Below are 26205 nucleotides of genomic sequence, written 5' to 3'. Positions count from 1 at the left end.
CATCACATGGGAACACAACTACGCCATTTTAGGAGAACTACCTGTATCACCACACAAGACTATGCGGTTTCCAAATTTGGAGTACAGCAAAGCCCTCAACAGCTGCTGTAAAACTTTACTACATTTTACATTCCATTCTCCTGGCAATAAAGGTTGATAACATGTCCTGCTAACAATAGCATCTTTCTTGTGTCAAAAGTATATCCTCCACATCTCCTCTCTGGTTAGGTCACCAACACAGAGGTAGCCTAGAGCATACTGATTCTGTCAAGATACACTATGGCTAAGCCAAAAATATTTACATTGATTTGGTCATGTGGATCAGATTGAAGATGGCTTTCTGATGCCCGAAACATCGATTCTCCTGTTCGTTGGATGCTGCCTGACCTGCTGCGCTTTTCCAGCAACACAGTTTCAGCTCTGATCTCCAGCATCTGCAGTCCTTTCTATCCAAAAATCCCCTGCATGGTGAATTAGCCACTTCGTCATGACCTCCTGGGTTTAAAAAGATGAAGGGAGGTATGAAGTCTCAATTTTCATTCTGAACCTTTGACAATCAGAATATCTACTCGTGAAATTTCCTCAAGAATTAATGGTTCGTGCCAGAGGTCAGTGATGGTCAAACTCTACACATCTGTGCTACAGTTTGATGACCTAAATGATAATTTAACATTCCATGTTTTCTTATCTGTTGAGAGTTTTGTATTATGCCCAAATTTGAGCTGTTCTTGAAGTTTTCTACAGCACAGGAATGGAGGTGAGGATTGTGTAGGGGTAAAACCAGAAGAACAATGTTAGTGAAAAGAAAAAGAAAGAAGAAAATCAAGCAGTATCCACAGCCAGGCGAAAAAGTGAAAAATAGTTCAAAATGTGCTATAGAAATAAATAGAAGTGGTAACAGCAAAACTGTCCAGGTTAACCATCATCACCCCACTGACAGGAACTGCAGGAGAATGCATATGCATGGGACCACACAGAAATCTGGGAGCTTCTGTTTGTGATTTACATTTCTCCAGGAAATGGACTGTTGAGGCAACTAGTGGAAAACATCAAATACTCCCATATCATTAGATGTGTTGCAAAAACCCTTGAAAATGTAACAGAGTGTTACAGGGCGTTCTAACAATATACTACCTTATATTACGGTTAAATATATATTTATAGAATAGCAAAAAAAACCTTCATTCCAGCTCATGTTAATCTGAGCATTTATTTTGCTATCTGAAAATGCAAAGTGGAAGATATGGAGTGTTTTTAATTTCTTTCCTTTTGACCTGGGTGTCAGATTAAAAACTACTATCAGAAAAGGAGACAACTGAGCCACAGGTATCAACCCAGCTTTCAAAGCTGGTTTCTTCAAGGGTGGGGGGAGTCCAGAACTCTAAGCCATAGATTTAGCGTGGGGGGGGGGGGAATTTAAAAGGGACCTAAAGGACAACTTTTTCACACAGAGGGTGGTGTGTGTATGGAATGAGCTGCCAGAGGAAGTGGTGGATACTGGTCCAATTACAACATTTAAAAGGCATCTGGATGGTTATAATAGAAAGAGTTCAGAGGGATATAGGCCAAGAGCTGACAAATGGGAACAGGTTAGGTTAGAATATCTGGTCGTCATGGACAAGTTGGACTGAAGGATCTATTTCTCTGCTGTACATCTCTGTGATTGTGTAATTATCTTAAGAATTTATTGCAGTGATTAATGACGTTTCAAACCAGTAACCTAAATGAAAATATTTAAATTGAAAATATGTCACTTATTTGTACTGGATACTTGGGTTGGGGTAACATTTTCTGTGGTAAATTTGACAACAAGAGCATGGCTTGAAAACTGGTGGTATCTGAGATTATACATGACATAATTTGTGGCACAGAAACACTGTAAAAATGGTAAATTGGGAACAAAGAATATTTTAGCTCGATCTATAAAAATTACATGATGTCATTAGAACTTGGGAGTCTCCAGAACTTTGGAACACAGGATACAAAATGTTAAGCAGAAATGCCTTTCTCTTGTCCATATAATACAAATATCACCTATCGGGATCAACACGAAGTAGGCAGAGTTTCAGTAAACCATAATGGTGAATGGGGGACTTTCACACAATGACCAGCTTAAGTGAGCAAATTCCAGCAGTACAGTTTATACAGTACAATCTCTTAACCTGGGTTTGGGTTGTGTTTAAACTTTCTATAACAATGAAATAGTTATTCAGCTTGTGTAGTTATTGAATGTACATTTAACACAGCCATCAACTTTATTTATTTAACAAAAAAATCAATGCAGATAAATAACTTCCATAATTCTTAAAGTAAATTAAAACAAATTAACAGAGAAATTACAACAGTAGAAGCTATCTTAAGTATGAAACTGGCAGGGGTATAACCTTTCATGACAATATCATCGATCTAGCTGTAGGTATAAAGAAGTCTTGCATAAATTATTGAAAACCAAAATTAAGATCTGATGGTAAAGATTAAAGACTGTGGAAGTTTTGTTTCATATGAAGCTACTTAAAAATGGAATCAAGATACTGCTCAAGACTTACATTTCACTGAGATGAAAAGGTTTTTAAATGGACCCCCTTATCTTGAGTTCTTGGACAATAAAAAAAAGCCTGAACTCAAATAGTTTGCCAAAAGGAAGAGAATACATTATCAGATATCAACAAAATTATTCTTTTAATCAATCTTTAGTTGCATTGTTTGAACGTTATTACAGAAATGATGATTGCCTCTAAAAAGTGAGAAGTCTACCTTTATTCTTCAGTTTATGGCTCACAAATATATAATATGCAAGTCTTTCAAGAAGGTAGCACAGAGTGGATGGAAGCACATTAGAAAATCAGAAAAGCATAGAGATCCTCTGACATTGCTCAAATCTCCCTTACAAAGTGAAAAAAAGATTCACAAGAATGAGAATGGAACTGGGAGAATACACTGATTTGAAAAGGTTTCACAGATTGGGCTGTTAATCTTTTATAGTCTGGCTTGATGCTAGACTAGGAATTTGGGTTCAAAACAGACTGGTTTAGGAGAATGCAAAGTCAAGAACTGTTTTCAAACTCTGACTTCAAGGTAATATTTATTACACATGCAGCAAGACCTTGACAACATCCAGGAAAAAGTGAGGACTGGAGAACATCTAAAATTATATTCAATCCGCTCACCATCCTGATTTGGAAATATATCATCATTCCTACATGTTGCTGGGTCAAAATCCTGGAATTTCCTCCCTAAGACCATTATGGGTCTACCTACAGCATGTGAACTGCAGTGCTTCAAGAAGCCAGCTCACCACCACCACCACCATCTTCTAAGGACCGAGAATATGTGGAGCCATGGCAGTGACTATAAGAACATAGGTTGGCATAAAGGGGAGTCAAGAGAAGGTTATGGGCATTGGTTGCCAGTGACAGTATGAGATGCTGTGGGCACATGAGTAGGCGGAAGGCATGTGGTGACATGGATGAAGGTGGTGAGGGATGGATGCTATTTTAGGCTGTATTGCTTTTCAAAGACCTTTTGGCTATTTCCAAACTCTTTCTTGGGAATGTGCGCCTAAGGTACAACTAAAGGGGCAGTGGAGGTAACTTTCTTTTTTTTTAAAATCTCATTCCAAATAAAAAGTCTTTCATTTCTGGTTGAAGCTGGTCTGTACAGATACATTACTTAACAAAAGGGCAAGGGGGAGAATAATAGTCAAACTGATCCACATTTTCTTTTAAGACCACTGAACCATGTATGATGATGTTAATATTTAATTCACTAGCACAATATTCTCAACTGTTGGCTCCTACAGTCAGGGAGAGTGCTTAAGCTGGAAGAAAAATACAAGACTAACAATATAGTCATCAAATTCATGTTTATTTTAATTGAATTCATATAAGCTGGGCTAAATGAAGTTCCCAATGTCAGTTACACAAAAACAAGAAAATCAGTTTCTGTGTTGCTTTTCAGATGAATGTTATTTTATTGGATGTGAACACCGTATTGACCTAAAGGACATTCAATTGAGATTTCAGCTGTTGTGACCTTGAAGGGCTTCAGCCATGAATAATTTGCCCATGCTCTGTGATGTAAACTCCTTGATCTGCTGGCAGTAGGTGTTGATTTGTCCTGTCAGGAGTTGAAAAAAAGGCAAAACATAAAATTAAAGACTCTGGGAACCGAAGTTCAAAATCTAGCCTGAAAGATTTAAAACAGAATTCAAAGGACAATACTTCACACAATCATATACCACACAGAGAGAACTAATGTTATGCTGTCAATATTTAATATATATACTTTTTTGTTGTTTTAATACATGTAGACAAGCCAATCTATGACCATAGATTACAATACGACCACTTCCATAATCACAGCACCAATCACGTCTACTTAAAGTGACCAGCGTCAAAGCAACTAAACAGCACTTGTTATGTGACCTTTCTGAAAATCTCCAGAAGAAATTACAAAGAACATTAATATCAAAGTCTAAGATGGGCAATGTTCTGGTACTTTCCAGTCATCTGATATGTAACTGGCATCATGCTGAAACCCTGGAATACAAATTAAGGAAAAGGGATTTGTACTTCAACCTCAATGCCAGGTTCAGTTACCTTTGCTACTCTAACTTTACTAATTATTGAATGGCAGCTAAACACTGCCAAAATATTGGTAAATAAAGCTCCCAGCTGTTCTCAAGGGATTCCGCAGTATTTCAGCTCAAGTCAGCAGCTCAGTATCCAATTTGAATCAATATTGTTTTCACCCAAGTTAGACTTATTCATTAAGATGGCAATAATTCTGTTGATGATGATCCCAAATCTGATATGGTAATCCCAAACCACTCATGTCTAGAATGGTCTTGTCAGACAGAGATATTTGCAATAATTGTTTCGTCTTCTAGTCTGCGAATAACCATTGATAGAGGCACCACTCAGGGATTCAATTTAGGCTCTAAACGTATCAAAGAGTGGAAAGTAGCCAAGCCACGCTGTTTTTTTTAAAGCACTTTTGGCAGTAGTTGTATAGGCCTAGGGGAAAATGCCAATAGGTCTGTGGAGTTGCATTGGCCATTTTTTATATTTGCTTTATTTTCCGGGAAACAACGAAAGGTTATATCATGAGAAAAGCTCTTTTATATTTTTCAAGTGCAATACAAAAATAATTTAAAGAACCAGAAGATACAGCTAAACAGTAAGTTTTTTTGCAGAATGGCTTTTCTTAAAATTTGATTATGGCAGGCAGAATGATTATTTAAATTAAAATGGTTATCCTTTATATAATTAGCTACTTTCTCTCTGATCTAACCCAATTCTTTCAGGCACAAGAACATCTCTGGGGAGAGGGTTGAGGGGTTAACATTCAAGTCATTTCCTGTTCCTCGGATGCTGCCTGACCTGCTGTGCTTTTCCAGCACCACTCTAATCTTGGCTCTAATCTCCAGCATCTGCAGTACCCACTTCTGCCGGGTTAACATTCAAGGGACGCCTGTGTCACAAATGCCATGAGGCAATATGTGTTGGATAAGAGCACAAATAAAAAAAACAAGAAGTGGATAAGTATAAGGGGAGAAAAAAGTACTTAAAAACTCATTCCAGAAATATTCACATGAGCGGTAGTTTTAATATATGGGGTTAAAGAAATTGTGCAAAGTCAGAGGAATGACAAAACTGGGTTAAACCTCAATGAGGAGGCAACAAGGGAGAGGCATATTATAGCAGGTGAAGTAGCAACAACTTGTTAAAAATATTGCATCCACAGAAAGATAACATGCTAAACTCTCCTGATCAATGCTGAGTTAGTTGTTTTTTGTTGATTTACTCGTGAGAAGTGGGCATTACTGGTTGGGCCAGCATTTATTGCCGTTCCCAAGCTGTCTTCTTGAACCACTGCAATCCATTTGGTGTAGGTAGAGGAAGGAAGTTCCAGGATTTTGACCCAACAACCCAGTATGGATCAAGATCAAAGAAAGGTCAGAACTGGACAAGAGAAGGCACAAGCAAATTAATTATTAAAAGCAAAAATCTGAATTTTAATCATGACACAGTAGATGGAGGTGGCAACCCTATAGTTTCTAGAGATTTTAAATACAGACAGAACATTGTCCAACTAACAAGATTCTGGATCAATTCTGGATGTAACCTTGAGTGGTTATCCAAGCATGATACATAAAATCACAGAACATCTCAGGTTCAGCCCTGGAATGCTGATAACAGAATGCAAGTAAATGTTTGAGATAAAACTATTGGTCATATGAAAAGACGACTTAGAAGAAAGACCTTTTTTAAAAATTGACTAGAATACGCTCTGGTTGCAATAAGTCTAACACAGGAGTGAGAAGGACGTAACTACTGGAGAAAATGTTGGGAAAATTATAACCAAAACTAAATCCTGCTGGAATTTCAGTGCTGCTGTGAACCAGAAAACATCATCCTGGAAAAGTGCTGTGCCTTAAATTATTCTAATATAAAGCTGAAAAAATTTGAAAATATGAACATCAATTTCCTCCATATTGCAACTGGAGAAACTGGAGGTACACACCCAGTAACAGCATGCTGTTTCTCTGCCTTCATCAACCACAAATACCATACAGCTCAAGACAACCTAGAGAAACACTAAATTGAATTAGAATAACAACTGCATTAATATAGTGAAAGCCTGTTGCAATAACTCAAACATATTCTAAAAGCTGTCTGTGATTGTGCCATTGGTATTTCAGATGAATGCCAAATATATTAAAGACACCACTACTTCATGCCTATATGTGATACAAGTTTTTAAAATTTGAATACTTGGTCTAAACCCAGCCACAATTTACCAAATGAACGTTCAAGTTTGCCTACACGCAGGAAGGATTCTACATAGAGGTTTAATGGGCTCTTAAATAGGCCCAAGTTCATAGCAAAAAAAATCTAAAATCTCTACCAATTGGGATAAATTTATCAATCTTATTCCTGCAGCTGATAGAGAAATGTCACAATGACACAGCAGAGAGGGCTCCTATAAAGAACCACCCCTCCCTGAAACACAAGTTCAGTTCATAATCCAGGTGAACATCAATTGATTAATGGTTCATTGCTAGACCCTAGGTTGGAAGCTCTAAGGTTGGGGCAGGATACAAAGCTTGGTGCACCAAACTGTACTACATCCAACCTGGAAGAATTCAACTTTCAGTTTTCTCCTTTAGTCTACCCTCTAAATCTCTAACCTGCAACAAGGAGTGTTTCAAGTCTTGGTGGTGGCTGAGGTGGTTTGAATAACTTGGAAGGGTCTTCCTCTGGCAATGGTGCCTCTCCTCGGCTCTGTCTTTGGGAATTTTCCAGCTGACGTCTGTGTAGGTACTGCAACGAAATGATAAAGTTGAATTTATGCGGCTGCCAAATCAAGTTTTTCAGAAAACTTAATTCTTTTAGATAACACCATCTTTCAAGTGGGTAGGGGAGATCTTATTCTTAAATTAAGACTTTATTCACATACTCAGATTCTACCAAAAAGGAAAAAAAATGTCTAATTAGTATTGTCACCATCCACAGATATATTTGTAGGTTAGTTACATAAATTATTCTTTATTAACAATATATATTCTTGTTACAAGTTACCATACCTTGTTAGACATTATATTATGGTCACCTCTATAAATAAACCAAGAAACTTATACTTAAGAGTGCTCATCTAACCATATAATAGGGTAAGCCAGAGGCTCAAACACTAGACCCTCCTTTTTGTTGTCTAAATTGGATATTTGTGAACTGCACTGCGCCCATTCGAGTTTTTCCAAAGATCAGCCAAGAAAACGTTTGATAAGACAAGCCAGCCACATTTAATTTCTCAAATAGCAAATGAATCTGAAGACCATCAGTGACAATAGGACTCATTTAAATCAATTAATACAACTTGACTTTTGTGCAATAATACAAATAATACGGTGGCGCAGTGGTTAGCACTGCTGCCACACAGTGCCAGGGACCCGGGTTCAATTCCCGCCTCAGGCGACTGTCTGTGTGGAGTTTGCACATTCTCCCCGTGTCTGCGCGTGTTTCCTCCAGGTGCTCCGGTTTCCTCCCACAATCCAAAAATGTGCAGGTTAGGTGAATTGGCCATGCTAAGTTGCCCGTAGTGTTAGGTAAAGGGGTAAATATAGGGGAATGGGTCTGGGTGGATTGCTCTTTGGAGGGTCGGTGTGGACTTGTTGGGCCGAAGGGCCTGTTTCCATACTATAAGTAATCTAATCTAATCAAAATTAACACTGTAAACTTCACCATGTAACCCAGTAGATTTGAATCATCCTTGTGCATCCTAACATTGAGTCTGAGAAAGCTAGATAGGGTAGAAGACAAGAGACACTGAACAAAAGTTTTAAATCTTACAGGGCCAAAGGAGTGGTAAAGAGGAAGGAATAGAAACCAAAGATGCGTTCAGAGCAGGGGTGGTATTATCTGAAAGTAAAAATTACACAAAACTGAAATATACAAAGAAAAGGAAATATAAAATGGGAGGGAGGGGCAGAGTTTTATGGTCTGAAATTGGTGAACTGAATGTTCAGCCCAGAAGGTTGTAAATTGTCTAACGAAAAGATGAGACACTGTTTCTCAAAATTACATTGAGCTTTGTTGGAACATCGTGCCAAGTCAAGGACAAAGATGTCAGAGATGTTGGTGTAAAGAATTAAAACAAGAGACACCCAGAATCTGTGGGTCGCTGAGCTTGAGGACTAAACAGGGGTGCTCCACAAAGCAGTAACCCAATTTGCATGTAGTCTGCCCAATGCAGAGTAGACCATGTAATGAGCAACAAACGTTGTACATTACATTGAGATTGCTTGTACTGGAAGGAATATTTGGGACCTGCTTTACTTTTGTTTTCAGCCTGTAGTATACTTATACTTAGAATATCTTTTACCTTCTTGTATTACCACATTTCCCTTTGGCCCAGCTAAACTAACTCTGTCATTCAATTACTCACTTCCCACCCTATTGTAGACCTTTGACTTGCCTTTGCCCCACCCACCATTTTCTTCAAATCTGTGACATCCAACTTTTCCCAATTCTGATGAAAGATTATCAACCTGAAATGTCAACTGTTTTTCGACAGATACTGTCTAACCTGCTCAGTATTTCCAGTATTTTGTATTTTTATTTCAGATTTCCAGCATTTATACTGCTCAGCTTGGTCAGAATACTTTTAGCAGATTGATTTTAGGGAGATTGTAAACAAAAACTTGTGTTTCTAAACATACAATACACAATTTGCTTTACTCAAAAAGATTAATGGTGTATTTGAATTATGCTAATCTCAAATTACTACAGGAGAACAAAATTCACAGATGGGTATCTAAGGATGCAATTGTATTCACAGCATCAACACTGACAACTTTCAAATGATTGCCAAATACTTAAGGTTTGACTCACCACGAGGAAAACTGACCTTTCCCGGAGGGAGAAAAGGAGGCCAACAGAGTACTCAGTGTCAAAAAGAAACAGAGAAAATGAGGAAAGAAAAATACTAGGCTAACAAAAAGGATGTTTTTCTTTTAAAAGGTTTTTGAACATGAAATCCAAAGGGTGTGATTCACTTCCCCCAGTTAAGAATAACCTCCATGACATAATTATTGGGCAACCGTAAAGTCTGCGTCTACCACAGCTTGTAGTGATAGCATGTTAATGGTATTTCTTCATTCTAAACTCTGCCAATATAGGAAGTTGTAGCTTTGATTCTACTTACTTGCTGTTTCTGTTGTTGCTGTTTAGTTACATTTCGCATGTAAGTATTATATTTAATGATATCTTGACTCATTTCATCCACTCTGTCCATTAACAGCTGAAGGTTCTTTTCGAGATGATTTCTGCAAGACAAATAATTATGAAATATGACTAATTGTTGTTCCTACATATTATACTAAAATGAATTAATCTCCATCAATCATTCTCTCAAATAAAGTACATTTAAATCACAGATCTCACTGCATTCCTTACAATACCAAGAAAGACAAAAATCAACAAGGGCGGTATCTTACTACACAAGTATGTTTGTACTGGCTTCCTCCAGGCCAAAATGAAAAGGTCTAAATAATAATTACCCTGATCTTCCAACCATTTTCAACAACCCAGTTGGTGAAGTCAAACAATCCAAGCTGCTTTGCTGCATGAAGATTGGGAATTCAGACATATAACTAACATGTAATTTTAGTTTGAGACTGGTGATGCCTGAATGTTTTGCCTGAATGCTGTAAATACAAAGGCCTAACTCTTTAAAAGTATGCAAGATGGTTGATGACATCAGGTTTTACAACCAGAAAAGTGGTTGAAATACACTACTGCAAAAAAGAATAATTTATGATTCATGTACCTAAACCTGACATAGCAGGTCAGTCAGCATTTGCGAAGAGAAAAGATAACTTAATTTACATTTGCACATACTGTAGTTGGATAATTCAGTTAAGACAAGTGAGTACAGTGCACTATATGAGTGTAATCAACAGATCGAGTCCAACAAACTTTATGCAAAGACTCTCAGTGGTTATGAATTAGGAAATCTGCTCCTGACATTGAAGTTTATCCTTCAGAAATATCAAAGTCTCCCATTACAGTATTCCACTTTTTTCTAAGGTTTTTTGCCTTCGCATCAAGAGGGTTATTTAATTACAGATGACACAATGCATGAAAAGATTTCCTGATAGCACTTCTAAAATTACTAGTAAATATGCATATGTTTGTCATGATCAAGAAATGTAAAGCTCCAGATTAACCTTTTCCGTTGCTTCAAATACTTTATGGAGCTCAATAGCCTATCAGGTATCAGACCCTGATATTAACAAGGTGTTGGTAAAGGTCTATGAGAGTATGCCTGATTTGATAATTCTGGTCAGACTGTCTGCCTTGTTACCAGACAGGAGCCTAAACTTTAATGGGAGGAGACCATAACATGCTGATGGCCTAGATGGCCAGGGCAGAAGGTCTGCAGTAATATTAATTTTCATGTGTTTTCACAATTTTTATATGGATGGTTTAAGTCCCCTGACAAAATGACTTTCCTATTTTCATATTGTCTTCAGCGCAATTGATTTCCCTCTTCTGGCTGACTTGATAATTTATTAAAGACATAAAAACTGCAGATCCTGGAATCCGAACTAGACAGGCAGGAGGCTGGAAGAACATAGCAAGCCAGGCAGCATCAGGAGGTAGAGACGTCGACATTTCAGGTGTAACCCTTCTTCAGGGCTGGAGGTGGGTGTAAGGGGAGCTGCAGATAAAGAGGGTGGCAGGGGCAGGGTGGTGAAGTGGGGATAGGTGAAGACAGGTAGAGGGTACGACCTGGTTGGTCAATAGAAGAAATGAATCAGGTTGGTGGCAGGGAGTAGTGGAAGGGAGGAGAGGGGCTGGGAAGGGAATTGGGGTTGGGAAGGGAGGTTATTTGAAATTGGACAACTCAATGTTCAGTCCTCTCGGTTGTAGGCTGCATTAGCAGATGAGGTGTTGATCTTCCAATTTGCGATTTGGTTCGTTGTGGCAATGGAGGAGGCCAATGATGATCATGTCAGAAAGGGAGTGGGAAGGGGAATTAACATGGGCAGTGACTGGGAGGTCCGGTCAATCCCTGCTGGCCTGGCTGAGATGCTCGGCAAACCATTCCCTAAGTTTATGCTTGGTCTCCTTGATGTAGAAACGACCGTATCAGGAGCACCTGATAAAGTAAGCTAGATTGGAAAAGAGGCAGGTGAACCGCTGTCTCACCTGGAAGGACTGTTTGGAGCCCTGGATGGAGATAAGGTGGTGGTATACTGGCAGGTTCTATCCAGGGCCACAGACAGTCCTTCCAGGTGAGACACAGGTGAAGCTGCCGCTCTTCCAACCTAGTTTACTGCATCAGGTGTTCCCGATGAGGCCTTCTCTACATTGGACAGACTGAACGTAAACTTAGAGAACGGTTCGCCGAGCATCTTAGAGAAGTCCATAGGGGCCGACTGGACCTCCCAGTCACCGCCCATTTTAATTCCCCTTCTCACTCCCTTTCCGACCAGCCTGGCCTAACCTCCATTCTCCCCCCCCCATCTTCCACTCCTCCCGTCACCAACCGGATTCATTCCTCCCAGTGACCAACCAGGTCATACCTGTGTTCACCTATTTCCACTTCACCACTTTGTCCCTGCCACCCCCTTTATCTGCAGCTCCCTTATACCCACCTTGAGTCCTGAAGAAGGGTTACTTTGACTTCTCTACCTCCTGATGCTGCCTGACTTGCTGTATTTTTCCAGCCTCCTGCCTGTCAATCTGATAGTTTATGGAATGTATTATATAGTTTGGTTTGTTTTGAATATTAGACAATATTAGGGCAGTTTCTTATGTAGCTTACTCCCACATTCGAGAAGTTTAATTCTGATCACCTTCTAGGAATCTGTACAGTGTATACGCCATCACTGTTTCTAAAATCAACTTGTCTTAGGTTGATATGTCTAAACATTATTAGAAAAAAACTTGAAAAGATTTCTTCCCAGCTGCTATAACTAATGTGCAGTCAAATACTTTATTTAACTTTGTTGTTAGCATTTCCTATAAGATTACAAGTTGATTGTTTTGCAGTGCATTTAGATTATTGATGCTGCCCATTGTATGATGCCATATTAATACCATAGATGTTTGGCACTGGTAATAACCTATTGTTTGCCATCACTACATACTTTGACACAATATTCAAATTGGAGTTTCAACAGACCCTGCATTTGATTAAATCCATTTGCAGCGTTCTAACCAGCCGTGACATTTCTAATATTAACAAAGAGCATTATTTGTTCTTTCATGGGTTGTGGACATCACTTGCAAAGCCAGCATTTGTTACCCATCACCACAACTAAATAGGTGGTAGCCATTCTGTGGTCCTTTTCTCAGGACATGCCTCTATCGATCAGGGTCCACTGGTTAGTCAATCAGCACTCTTCTTTCACAGAGTATAAATGTCGTTTATCCTTTACTTTGGTATTCCTCGAGAACTTTCCTAATTAGTGCAAGGCGAAAAGTTTCAACCAAATCAGCATGAGAAGAACATCAGGCTATAAAGGTTCATAGTCATAACATATGACTGTGATAGGTGCTATCCAATTGATGTTTTTTTTTTAAATTATGAGTCAGGTTTAGACTGACCAAACTAAGAGTCAGAAGGCAGCAAAGCCTTTCATCGTGGACTGGTTTAAAATCATAGGCCCAATCATCCAATGATTTATAAGAAAATATGTCGAAATCTATTAGCACTAACACAGTCCATGGGAAACTATTGGAGTGCATTACTTTGAATAGTTCTGGAGCACTGCAGCATTTCAAAGACTCTTTTGCAGTCATTCACATTGAGCTCATTAATCGTTCAAGGCATTATTTGTTTAGTAAACCTTTTAATTGTCAAAACATTTGGAAGTACTAAAGAAAAAACTTTGACTATGCATTTCATGATGGAATTCAGACTGGCTGTAATATATTATTTTACAAATTATTTATTGTGGGCAATCAGATTCTGGCTAATTGTTCTAAAAGTTGAAGTATACATGCCTGCTTTATGTAAAGTAATTACAGCTATTTTATGCCAGAAGATCAATGGAGATTATTTATTTTCGTTTGTTTGAATTCCCAAAAGAGAGTCCTCTTCTTGGTTTATCCTGTAAGAATTTGTTTTTTGTTATTTTTTATTCCCCATCAACTACGTTCAGCAGTCTAAAACCCTGTTAGTGAATTGCCAGGAGCCTGTGCTGGCATTGTTCCAGTGCCTGTGTTGGTCATTTCATGTACATTATGACGGTGGTAACTTGGCTCCACCAAAAGGTACATGGCAATCTTTTATTTACTTCTTTCAGCTTTAACATAAATTTAAACATTGTAAACATACAGCAAGAAAACTGTAGTAGATGGAGATGTAATGGTAAGGTCAGTGGACGAATAATCCAGAGGTCCAAGTTACTGCTCTGACGATATGGGTTTATATCCTAGCATGGAAATTGATGGAATTTAAAATGAAAGCAAATCTCAATAATGTTTGCCTGAAATTATCAATAGTTGTAAAAGTTCACCTGATTTAATAATCAAGGATTAAATTAACATTTATAATTTTACTCTAATTAATATTTGCTAATATTTCAAAAATCCAAGCCAATGGGTGATCTATGCTATAAACCAGCAAATCAGGAAGAAGGTGAAGATTGCTGGAAAGAGAAAATTAAAACAAAGTTATTGTGTCAGAAGATTTAAATCATCAAAACAATAATTGTGAAAATGCATTAAGCTTAACATCACTGTGTAGTCTTATTCATTTACTGACAATGAACCCAAACAATAGCAGATAGCACTTATATTGGTGTGTTGCTCATAAACAACCCAGACGTTGCAGAGGAAATGGAAGTTATAGTATTCCACAAATCATATGATATCGAATATTGAAATTACAAAGACGAAGGATTAGTCTTTATAAATTTACAAATGATTAGATTAGATAAGATTACTTACAGTATAGAAACAGGGCCTTCAGCCCAACAAGTCCACACTGACCCTCCAAAGAGCAACCCACCCAGACCCATTCCCCTACATCTAACACTACGGGCAATTTAGCATGGCCAATTCACCTAACCTGCACATCTATGGTTACTGAAAGGAAGTATCTACTAAAGCAAGTAGATTGGAGGAGATTCTTTAATGACATTTCCACTGAGATTATCACTGAGCATGTAGGATCGACATTAATTTAACAGTGTTACGTTTAAGTAAAACAAAGACCACAATTAGATCAGCCATGATCTTACTGAATGGTGGAGCAATTTGGTGGGTCAGTTGGCCTACTCCTGCTCTTACTTCCTATGGTCTCAGAAAGACTGAAAACATTAGCTACAATTCCTGCGACAAGACCACGAAACAACTTACAAGTATAAAGGTGATGACAGAAGCAAACAGAGATCTAGGAAAAACTGTAAGAGTTAAGCCTTGGCATAACAACTAAAAAATACTGAGAACAGTTAAAACAGCAGCAAAAACCATAAAACCTGCAGACAGGCTTGAAACTGTAACTTGAAAACAGTAAATACAGGTATTCAGAATAACTACTTCCTCAGATTGTTCAAACAATTTGATGCGATTAACATGCCCTGCTTAAATGATAATAACTATCGCTCAAAAAAATACATTTTGTAGAAACTTTTTAGCTTGCACTCAGGAGGACAATTTTCAAGAAGAAAAATGCAATTTAAAGTGAATAACATTTATATTATATCAGAGAAGACAGCTGAATGTTGACAAGTAGACTGATTGGCTCCAGTGTTGCAACAGAGAATGCAACAGCTGGATGATGACGAACAGTTGATTTTCAAAAATGTTTTAATTTAAATTAGATGCATTGTCTCTTAAATTCAAAGTAATCCTGAATGTGCAACTAATTACACTGACAGCCAATTCAAAATATTCAGGCTCTCAGTGGCACACTTGCATGCACTGGAGGCTCTGTATTAGAATATACAGGACCCTGTTTTTTTATATAGATATAAAGAATGTATACACATCACATCCCTTTCAATCCATTATAGCCTCTTGGAGAACATTACTTCCTTCACTAAAAAAAACCCAACTGTTCACTGTTTGCCCCTTAGCCAATTTTGTATCCATGCAGCTCTACCCATTTAATCCTATGGATTTATGAGGTATAACCTTAACTGCCTTTTCAAAGTCCATTTACACACACATCAACCACACACACTATCAATCATCCCTGTTACTCAATTTGATGAAACTATTCAGACAGTTAATAACTAAGAGATTTGTGCTGGTTTTCATTTTTTAACTCATGGTTTACCTGATCCAGAATGCTTGGTGCAAATATTAATGCTTGAAATGAATAGGTGTGGCACTATTCCTTACCCAAGTGTCATACAAATTATCGATTTTTCACGTTTATTTTATGTTTGGATTTTAAATTTTGAGTTCCTAACAAATAGGTTGTCTGTGTGTACAAAGTTAATAAGTACCTTACAAGTATTACTGTAGTCATGGTGATTTGGTTTAAAACATTTGAAAGGCTGACTTTGGTGGCTTAACAGAATTTTTTTTTAAACTTTAGGCTTTTATAACGCAGCAAGCTGGACAAGTGTAAGTCAAGCTCTCAGTTAGAAATTTCTGGACTCTCAGGCTTTATTTAAGCTCAGAGAAAACTAATATAGCTCGGAGTGAGAGATTTTACTTGGAGATGTATGCACAGAGCAGTGCTCCTGAGGAGAGTGGAACACAGTAAAACTAGTGTTAGTGATGGTCCCAGATCAGAAGTGTTAGAGCAAAACCCTGAAGAGGACTTGGAGTCAAGTTTGTTTTAAACTCAGGTTTTATAAGATGTTCCAGTCTAGATATCCAGTTGTCAAAGGTACAGACAAGGGGATTCAGGCACAAATACTGTACAAGGGTTGCTGCATAAGAGATTTGTTTTTCACGTTTTTAAAAAAGAATTGATAAAGGAGCACTTTGAATTTAATGGATTATCATTTAACGTATTTAAACTCACTGAATTTGTTAACTGATTTTTAAAATTTAATTTATTTTGCTCAATAAATTTTGGTATCATTGTTCAAACAAAATCTGCAACACTGTGTGCTTCTGTCTGAGTGAAAGACCACCTCATTAAAACCAAAATAAAAGATTATCTATTATGCTAGAGTTGAGTCTGTAATAGCATCAGCTTAAATTTTAAAAAGCAGTTGAAAGAACTAAATAAGCAAACCCAAATTTGGCATCTAAAATTGCCTGCCAACAGAGAAACTGTAGATAATATGCTAGATGATATTTAGATTTTTATAAAAAGATCCATAATTAAGATATTTTCCCTTTCGAAGAATGCTTAAAAATTTGTCAACTGGATCTTATTAAAAAAAAATTACACCCTTGGGCAAGATCTGTTCTGTGTTGCTTTGCTCCTGACCTGGCTGGTAGGTCAAGTCTTCATCAGTACAGACTATGGAATACAAGTTACTATACAGATGGTCGAACATATCATGAACATATATGGCACATAACAGTAGCAACATACAGATATATAAAAGGTAAAGTCACCATTGTCCAGACCAGACCACAAGGCTGCTCTCCTATTACAGAGTGACAACTGATGGCTGTTTAACCTAAGGGTCACCACGCCTCAGGCGCGGGGAGACATTGAGGAGGGCAATCCTTCATGGTAGCCCCCTCAGCCGATTTAGGGACTGAACCCACATAGTTAGCGTCACTTTGTATTGTGAATCATCCATCAAGCCAAGTGAGCTAATCAACAAGATTGGTAAATTTATTTCAAATCCTTCAAGGAAGCTGTGGGTTGGATAATTAAAATAGGGCTACAGTTTCTAACATTGTGAAGTTGTACTCACAATGTAAATAGCTGTTTTCCCTTCTTTCTTAATCAAACAGGCCCTTCTTCATTTACATGCCTATGTGGTAATAGTGAATACTTTAGCATCCAGATAAAATATTTGCTTAACATGCACAGCAAAATGACTGAACAAGATTGAAACAAAGCTTCATTTCATTTCCTTTTCTTTAAATATTTGCACTCTTTTATAAAATAGTGTTTTAACTTCTATTTCCAGAAGCTACAGCCTCTGAAAAAAGACATTCATACTCAAGCAAATCTTTTGATTTACTAAGCAACATGTTTCTTTGAACTGGGCTACGATGTTGCAGGTGGTCTGCAATACTTTGCCCAAGCAGATATTGCCCATTTCAAGACATTGAGCACAAATGTCCCATTCACCTACAATGGCAGTTAAATTGTTCCTCACCTCATCCAGCATTTGTGAAAACACTTCCAGCAATAAGCAGCAAAACCTTTCCAATTTTTCCCCTCGGCTGGCTAAAGCTCAACTCAGCAAAGACCGGAAATACAAACTTAATGCTTTTTGGTCTTAAGACAAAAAAGTACAGTTGGTTCTGATATAACATGATTGTTCCATTTTCGAGCGATCTCACATTATGAGAAAATCGCACAATAGCCACGCCATTTAAACTAATAGGGCTGGAATCAGGTTATAGTCAATACAGGTAAGGCAAGTTTGCATTCTACAAATAACACCTAAATTCTTCAATCGCATCAAAGCCAAGTCATGTTGAAGAAAGGCATTATAGCAGAACCCACTGTACACCATTTGATTCCTCTTCACTGTGGTCCAGTGGGAAATGTCTAGCTCATTTCTTATGCCATTATTTCAAATTCGGTATTGGAAAGTACTTGGAGGCTCCTGTAGTGCATCTTAATATCCCTCCCTCTGAGCGAGGAGACCCAGGTTCAAGTACCACCTGCTGCAGATATGCCTTGGTAGCCAGAGGATTGGAAAGTGTTTAAAAACCAGAGGACAACTAAAAAAGCAATAAGTCAGGCAAAGATGAACTATAAAGGTAGGCTACCTTGCAATATAAAAGAAGATTGCAAGAGTTTTTTGCAGATATATAAAAGGTATGAAGGAGGCAAGAATGGACATTGGAGCAGTGGAAAATGAAAAGTAGCAATGGGAACTGAATAAGTACTTTGAATTAATCCTCTCAGTTGAAGACACTAGTAGCATACTAAAACTCCAAGAGAGTTGCAGGCAAAGGTGAGTGCTGTGACCATCACATTGGAAAAGGTGTTGGGAAGCTGAAGGGGATAAATAGCCTGGACCAGATTGATTTACAACCCAAAATTCTGAAGGAGAAAGCCGAGGAGATTGTGAAGGCATTCGTGGTAAACTTTCAGGAATCACTGGAGTCAGGGAGGGTTACAGGAACAGGAGCAGGTGCAAATTAGTGCAGATGCTGGAGATCACAGTGAGTAAGGCAGCATCCATGCAGAATGCAAGCTAAAGTTAAGTCTAGAAGAGGCAGAAGACAGGAGACTGTAGGTCAGTTAGCCTGGCCTCAGTCATTGGTAAGATTTTAGAGTCCATTATTAAGGATGAGATTACGGAGTACTTAGAAGTGCATGGTAAAATAGGCCTGACAAATTCTTTGAGGAAATAACAAGCAAGCGAAACAAATGAGAGTTAGCAGACGAAACCTATTTGGATTTCCACAAGGCCTTTGACAAGATGGCTGCAAAATAAGAGTCCATGCTGCGAGGGGCAAGGTACTGGCATGGATACAGGATTGGCTGAGTAGCAGAAGGCAGAGAATGTGAATAAAAGGGGTCATTTTCAGCAGGTCAGTAGATGACCAGTGGGGTTCCGGCGTGGTCACTGTGGGGACTACAGCTATTTCACATCACACATCGATGATCTGGACAAAAGAACTGAAGGCATTGTTGCTATGTTTGCAGATAATGCAAAGATAATTGGAAGGACAGGTGGCATTGAGGTGACAGGGAAGGTGCAGAAGGACCTGGACAGGCTAAGTAATGGGCAAAGAAATGGCAGATGAAATACAATGTGAGAAAGCATGAGATTATGCACTTTGGTTAGAAGAATAGAGGCATAGATTATTTTCCAAATGGAGAAAAACTTCAGAAATCTGAAAGACAAAGGGAATTAGGATTTCTAGTTTACCATCCCCATTAGGCAACATGTAAGTTCAGTCGGCAATTAGGAATGCAAATGCAATGTTATGATTCGTTTTGAGGGTCCGAAACAAAAGAGTAGGGATATACTGCTGAGGCTGTAAGGCTGTGGTCAGACTGCATTTGGAATATTAAGAGCAATTTTGAGTCCTGTATCTAAGGATGGATGTGCTGGTGTTGGAGGAGGTCCAGAGGAGGTTTACAAAAATGATCGTAGGGATACAGGCCTTGTCAAATGAGAAGTGGCTGAGGACTTATAAGGACAAGGGGGAACCTCATTGAAACTTACAGGCTTGGGTAGTATCGACATGGAGAAAATATTTCTAATAGTAGGCAAGACTAGGATCCAAAGGCACAGCCTTGCAGTGAAGGCATGGTCCTTTAGAACTGAGGTAAGAAGGAAATTCTTCAACCAGAGGATGGTGAATCTGTTTTGGAGGCCAAGTCATTGAGTGTATTTGAGACAGAGAGAGACAGCTCTTGATTGGTAAGGGGATCAAAGGTTGCAGAGAGAAGCCAGGAGAGTAGGGTTGAGAAACATATCAGCCATGGTCGAATGTCTAGCAGACTCGATGGGCCGTCAGGTCTAATGCTGCTCTTACGTCATATGGTATCGTGCCTGAACATGAATTATGAGAAGTATCTACACTTTGATTAAAACCAGAACCTACCTGAGTTGAACGCCCATAACAAGTTATTTCTACAAATAATGACAGAAATTAGATCGACACAGCACTGTTCACGCATTAAAATTTTCTAAAGCACATCACTGCCAAAACAAAAACTGAACCCTCTTCTCCTTCCTCTAAAAACCAAGAAGGAAAAAAAACAACTGACACAATCCTTTTCTGAAAGTATCTGCATTTTTTCCCCTTCTTAATCAAGCAAAGTCAGAAGTCACACAACACCAGATTATAGTCCAATGAAGCAGTGCTTCGAAAGTTTGTGATTTCAAATAAACCCACTGGACTATAACCTAGTGTCGTGTGACTTCTGACCTTGTCCACCCCAGGCCAACACCAGCACTTCCACATGTTAATCAAGCAGGCTATTTTCTTTATTCAAACAGCCGTATGAAGTAAATACCTCACTGCTCAATTGAAATGTTCACTTAAAATGCATCACATTTTGTATAATAAAAAAACAAATGAAGTGTCATAAATGTTTTAAATATTAGAAATGCAACAACAAATCTGCATATTTCAAGGTTACCAACCACCACATCATTTATTTTAATGGCATGAGTTGAGGGAGAAATGCTAGCTGGGACACCAGGACAACTATTCAGCCCTTTTCCAAAAAAGGACCATGAGAGTTTAAGTCAGGAGAACAGTTCAGTATTTCCTACAATGCAGTACTATACTGATGTGCCAAACTAAATTGTGAAGGAATAAAGTAACACATGAACACACAATCCTTGATTTAGTAGCATAACAAATAATTTCATTACTGACATCAGTTATAGAGTCAGAGTCATATAGCATGGAAACAGACCCTTCGGTCAAATTCTGAAAAGTCATATTGAACTCGAAATATTAGCTGTTTTCTTCACCACAGATACTGTCACAGCTGCTGAGTTTTTCTAGCATTATTTGTTTCAGGTTTACAGCATGTGCAGTATTTTGCTTTTATTCATTATCTACGCAATCTAGGTTATATAACCATGAAAAGAGTCAAATAAGAATTCCTCAAAAGTTAAAATTCAAACAGTGAATAATCACTGAAGTAGAAATAAATGAACATTCCAATAATTTGGTTAGAATTTAAAAATTGACAGCTAATTTCAGTCTATCCATATCCATATGTAGGATATCGATTTTTTACAAGCTGAAGCATTAGGGGCTTGTCACACTTAACTCCTTCAGTAGGTGAAAACTGTACTTAAACTTTTACCTATTATTTGCACCTAATAACATAAGATGCATCAAAGAATTAATTTCACTTGTGCCGATACAAACTTCACCTTGGTAAGAACCAAAGATTTATCACTCCCACTATGTTCGGGATAATGAACATCTCGCAGTAAAAACCTAAAACACACACTGACCAATCAATATAGGCCTTAAGCAAATACAGCAAAACAGATAGCTTTGGCAAATAGGGTTAAGGAGAATTCAAAGGGTTTCTACAAGTCCATTAAGGACAAAAGGGTAACTAGAGAGAGAATAGGACCCCCCAAAGATCAGCAAGGCAGCCTATGTGTGGAGCCACAGGAAATGGGGGAGATACTAAATGAGTATTTTGCATCAGTGTTTATTGTGGAGAAGGGCATGGAAGATAAAAAATATAGGGACATCTTGAAAAATGGAGAAAAGTGTTGGATGTCTTGAAAATGCATAAATCTCCAGGACCTAATCAGGTGTACCCTAGAACTCTGTGGGAAGCTAGGGAAGTGATTGCTGGGCCCCTTGCTGAAATATATGTATCATCGATAGTCACAGGTGAGTTGCCAGAAGACTGGAGGTTGGTTAACGTGGTGCCACTGTTTAAGAAGGGTGGTAAGGATGCCAGGGAATTATAGACCGGTGAGCTTAACGTGGTGGTGGGCACGTTGTTGGAGGGAATCTTGAGGGACAGGATTTACATATGTTTGGAAAGAGTGCAGCAGGTCAGGCAGCATTAAAGGTCCTTTGATGCTGCCTGACCTGCTGCGCTTTTCCAGCAACACATTTTTAAGCTCTGATCTCCAGCATCCGCAGTCCTCACTTTCTCCTATATATTTGGAAAGACAAGGACTGATTAGGGATAGTCAGCATGGCTTTGTGTGGGAAATCATGTCTCACAAACTTGACTGAGTTTTTTGAAGAAATTACAAAGAGGATTGATGAGGGCAGAGCTGTAGACGTGATCATTACGGACTTGATTAAGGTGTTCGATAAGGTTCCCCATGGGAGACTGATTAGCAACGTTAGGTCCCCTGGAATACAGGGAGAACGAGCCATTTGGATACAGAACTGACTCAACGATAGAAGTCAAAGGGTGGTGGTGGAGGGTTGTTTTTCAGACTGGAGGCCTGTGACCAATGGAGTGCCACAAGAATCGGTGCTGGGTCCACCACTTTTCAAAATTTATATACATGATTTGGATAGGAACATAGCAGTATAGTTAGTAAGCTTGCAGATGACATTGAATTGGAGGTGTCGTGGACAGCGAAGAAGGTTACCTCAGATTACAACAAGACCTTGATCAGATGGGCCAACGGGCTGAGGAGTGGTAGATGGAGTTTAATTTAGATAAATGCGAGATGTTGCATTTTGGGGAAGCAAATATTAGCAGGACTTATACACTTAATGGTAAGGTCTTAGGGAGTGTTGCTGAGCAAAGAGACCTTGGAGTGCAGGTTCATAGCTCCTTGAAAGTAGACTTGCAGGTAGATCGCATAGTGAAGTATGCTTTCCTTTATTGGTCAGAGTATGGAGTATAGGAGTTGGGAGGTCATATTGCAGCTGTACTGGACATTGGTTTGGCCACTTTAGGAATATTGCGTGCAATTCTGGTCTCCTTCCTATCAGAAGGATGTTGTGAAACTTGAAAAGGTGCAAAAAAGATTTACAAGGATGTTGCCAGGGTTGAAGGATTTGAGCTATAGGGAGAGGTTTAAATAGGCTAGGGCTGTTTTCCCTGGAGTGCCAGAGGCTGAGGGATGACGTTATAGAGATTCATAAAATCATGAGGGGCATGGATAGGACAAATAGACAAGGTCTTTTCCTTGGTGTGGGGGAGTCCAGAACTAGAGGGCATAGGTTTAGGGTGAGAGGGGAAAGATATAAAAGAGACCTAAGGGGCAACTTTTTCACACAGAGGGTGGAGTGTGTATGGAATGAGCTGCCAGAGGAAGTGGTGGAGGCTAGTACAGTTGCAACATTTAAAAGGCATCTGGATGGGTATATGAATAGGAAGGGATATGGACTGGGTGCTGGCAAGTGGAATTAGATTGGGTTGGGATAGCATAGACGAGTTGGACCAAATGGCCAGTTTCCGTGCAGTACATCTCTGCGACTCTATGAGGAATATGAACACATTTTTAAAAAAACTAATTTCATACTCTTCGAAAATCAAACCACCACTCTTAAAATTCCTTGAAAGGTTAATGTTAACTACTCATGAAACAGAAAAAAATGAACAATTTTGCTACTATATTTGTCATTAACTATGATCTGGTTTAAAAACCTTTTTTTTAAATGATGTACAAACATAAATGCCCAAGTTTTATTTTTAAAGGGAAAAGGAATCTTTTAAAACATTTTCATTACACCCCAAATCTGTGTCTCTGGAACATAAGAATTCAGAGATGGAATTGAAGAAAATATGCTGCACAACATATTCCTGGAATGTTAACATTTTTGTTTAAATTCTGACTAAAATATTTTCCACAATTCCTACACAAAATACTCTTTGGAGGTTTTTTTTTCCCTGAGAGGTGACATTAAAAAATACCATAAGGCTTGGTTTCTAATGAGCTCATGTCAAGCACAAATTAGGAAATGTACAATTTTTCACAGACAATTTCAAAAGTATTCGCGCATTTAACTGAGAGACTACAATGGACTTTACAATACTGAATGTGGAATAACTTTTTTTTGAAAGGGAAAAGAATTGAGCTCTAAAAATTAAGAAATGAAATTTGCTTACATTTAAAGAAAAAATAGGTAAGTGAATATTCATCCATCAATTTGTATAATTTTTTTAAAGAAACAGGCAATTCTGCAAAACACATCTCAGTGAACGGTCAAGTTCTTTTTAATCCTTTTGAGAAAATGAACAGCTTATGTTTGATGCATCTCCATAATCAATTAAGAATTCACCTTGTGGAAAATTTTAAGTACGAACTTTCACTCTGTAATAAGTTTGTGATAGCTCTAATACTAAACTAACGAAAAAGCATTCTCTCAAATTATCCCCATTAATTGCTACAGTCTAGCCTTTAGCCTTGGCTCAATGAAAGCAATTCTGCCTGCAAGTCAGAAGGCTGTGGACTCAAGTACCAATCCATAGTCATTAGTACAAAATCTAGGCTACATTTCAGTACCATATTGATGGAGTTCTGCACTGTTAGACGTTCCATCTTTTGATATATCTTTTACATCCAAGGATTTTTTTAAAATCCCAGATACCATTCACTGAATAGCAGGGAAGTGCTAAGTGACTGCACTTAGTTGAAACCTGACCCTCATCTCATTACTGTTTGTGGAACCTTACTTGCACATATAGCAACCATATTTTCCTACATTACAAAAGTGACTGCTTCAAGAAAGTATTTTAGTGGCTGGGAACGACTTGAAGGGCCTCAAACACATCAAAAATAACTCACGGGGGATCCAAGATGGTGGCGACCCAGCAAGTCTGAGTCTATAGTGCTCCTCCCAAGACATGGGTAAAGTGGGTCACCCACCCCCACCACACTCACCAAATCATTTATAATAGCTGTTTAATTTAATTAGTTGTTTAATATTAAATTTAAACAATCTAATATTTAGTAAAAATGACCAAAGGGAAGGGAGCCCGCAGCTCTCAGCAAGCAGGACCCCCTCCCCCAACCTCTCCAGCTGCAGCAGACACGTCCACAGCCGCCCCGGGGGACTTACCTACAGTGACAAGCCTTGTAGAAATATCTCCAAACTGGATGAGAAGAATCCCGAAATCGATGGGACTCACTCTCGGCCGCGCTGCAGAAGTGCAACCGAGGCATCCAGGAAATCGAGCGCCGAGTTGGAGGGGCGGAGCTAAAGGCCGCGACCTCCGAAACTACAGCACAATCGGCCGTGGATCAGGTCCGGACTCTCGAACAGCAAGTCCGGACCTTAGAGAATCATATTGATGACCTCGATAATCGAGGTCGTCGAAAAAATATTCGTTTGCTGGGCCTTCTCGAACAGGAAGAGGAAGGCCAGCTTACAGCATTCCTCGAACAGTGGCTGCCACAGCTTTTAAATCTGGAAGCTGGATCAGGCCAGGTAAGGGTAGAATGGGCCTACCGGGTCGCAGTACGCGGGCCCAGCTCAAACCAGCGCCCACACCCGGTCCTGTTCCGGCTGCAGAGCTATAGGGAGAGGCAGAAACGCCTAGAAGCTTCTAGAAATCTTGGAAAAGACCTCCAAGCTATGATCTATAAAGGATCCAAGATCATGTTATTCCAGGACTTTTCTCCAGTTCTGGTCTGAAAGAGGAAGGCATTCGACGAGGCGAAGAAGCGTTTAAGAGACTTAAATATTCAGTACTCCTTACGCTACCCAGCGACGCTACGCTTTAACCATGAAGGATCCATGTATAACTTCAGATCGCCAGAAAAGGCTAAGGAATTCTTGGACTCTCTTAGATAAACTGTAAGAGATAAAGGATGTTGGTTTGCCTTCCCACCCGCTTTGGTTTGTATCCCCCCCTTTTTTTTCTTTTTTCTTACCTTACTGTTTAATATTATCATGGGCGGTGGGGAGAGGGATTTGATTTTCTCCCCCCCTTGAGGTTGTTTTCTTTTATTATTTTATGTATATATGTGGGTATGTATGTATGTGTGTGTATATGTATGTATGTGTGTGTGTATATATATATATAAAAGCTGGGGGGATTGTTAGTGTTGGTGGGGGGAGATGGTTACCTTATTCTATTTTACCTCTGTCTTTAGGAGCGGGGTTGTTTCTCCCTTGTTATTTTGTATTATTATATTTAATTATTATTTGTTGAGGTTGTAATTTTATAGTT

The 26205-nt window shown here is 38.7% G+C and overlaps 1 protein-coding gene across 1 annotated transcript in view; it reads right to left on the bottom strand.

Annotated features, from left to right (window-relative positions):
- Nucleotides 1-3845: 3845 nt before the first annotated feature.
- The window catches only part of eif3hb (eukaryotic translation initiation factor 3, subunit H, b), a 120529-nt gene continuing 98169 nt past the window's right edge, over nucleotides 3846-26205 (bottom strand). The window contains exons 6-8 of the mRNA XM_072571231.1: nucleotides 9706-9826; nucleotides 7193-7325; nucleotides 3846-4116 (exon numbers count right to left, since the gene is read on the bottom strand). Of these exons, the coding sequence (XP_072427332.1) occupies nucleotides 4019-4116; nucleotides 7193-7325; nucleotides 9706-9826 (352 nt within the window). The 3' untranslated portion in view covers nucleotides 3846-4018. The remainder of the gene's footprint in view (nucleotides 4117-7192; nucleotides 7326-9705; nucleotides 9827-26205) is intronic.

This window comes from Chiloscyllium punctatum, chromosome 5, assembly GCF_047496795.1.
Source record: "Chiloscyllium punctatum isolate Juve2018m chromosome 5, sChiPun1.3, whole genome shotgun sequence".
Lineage (NCBI taxonomy): Eukaryota > Metazoa > Chordata > Chondrichthyes > Orectolobiformes > Hemiscylliidae > Chiloscyllium > Chiloscyllium punctatum.
This window is presented reverse-complemented; position numbering and strand designations above follow the sequence as displayed.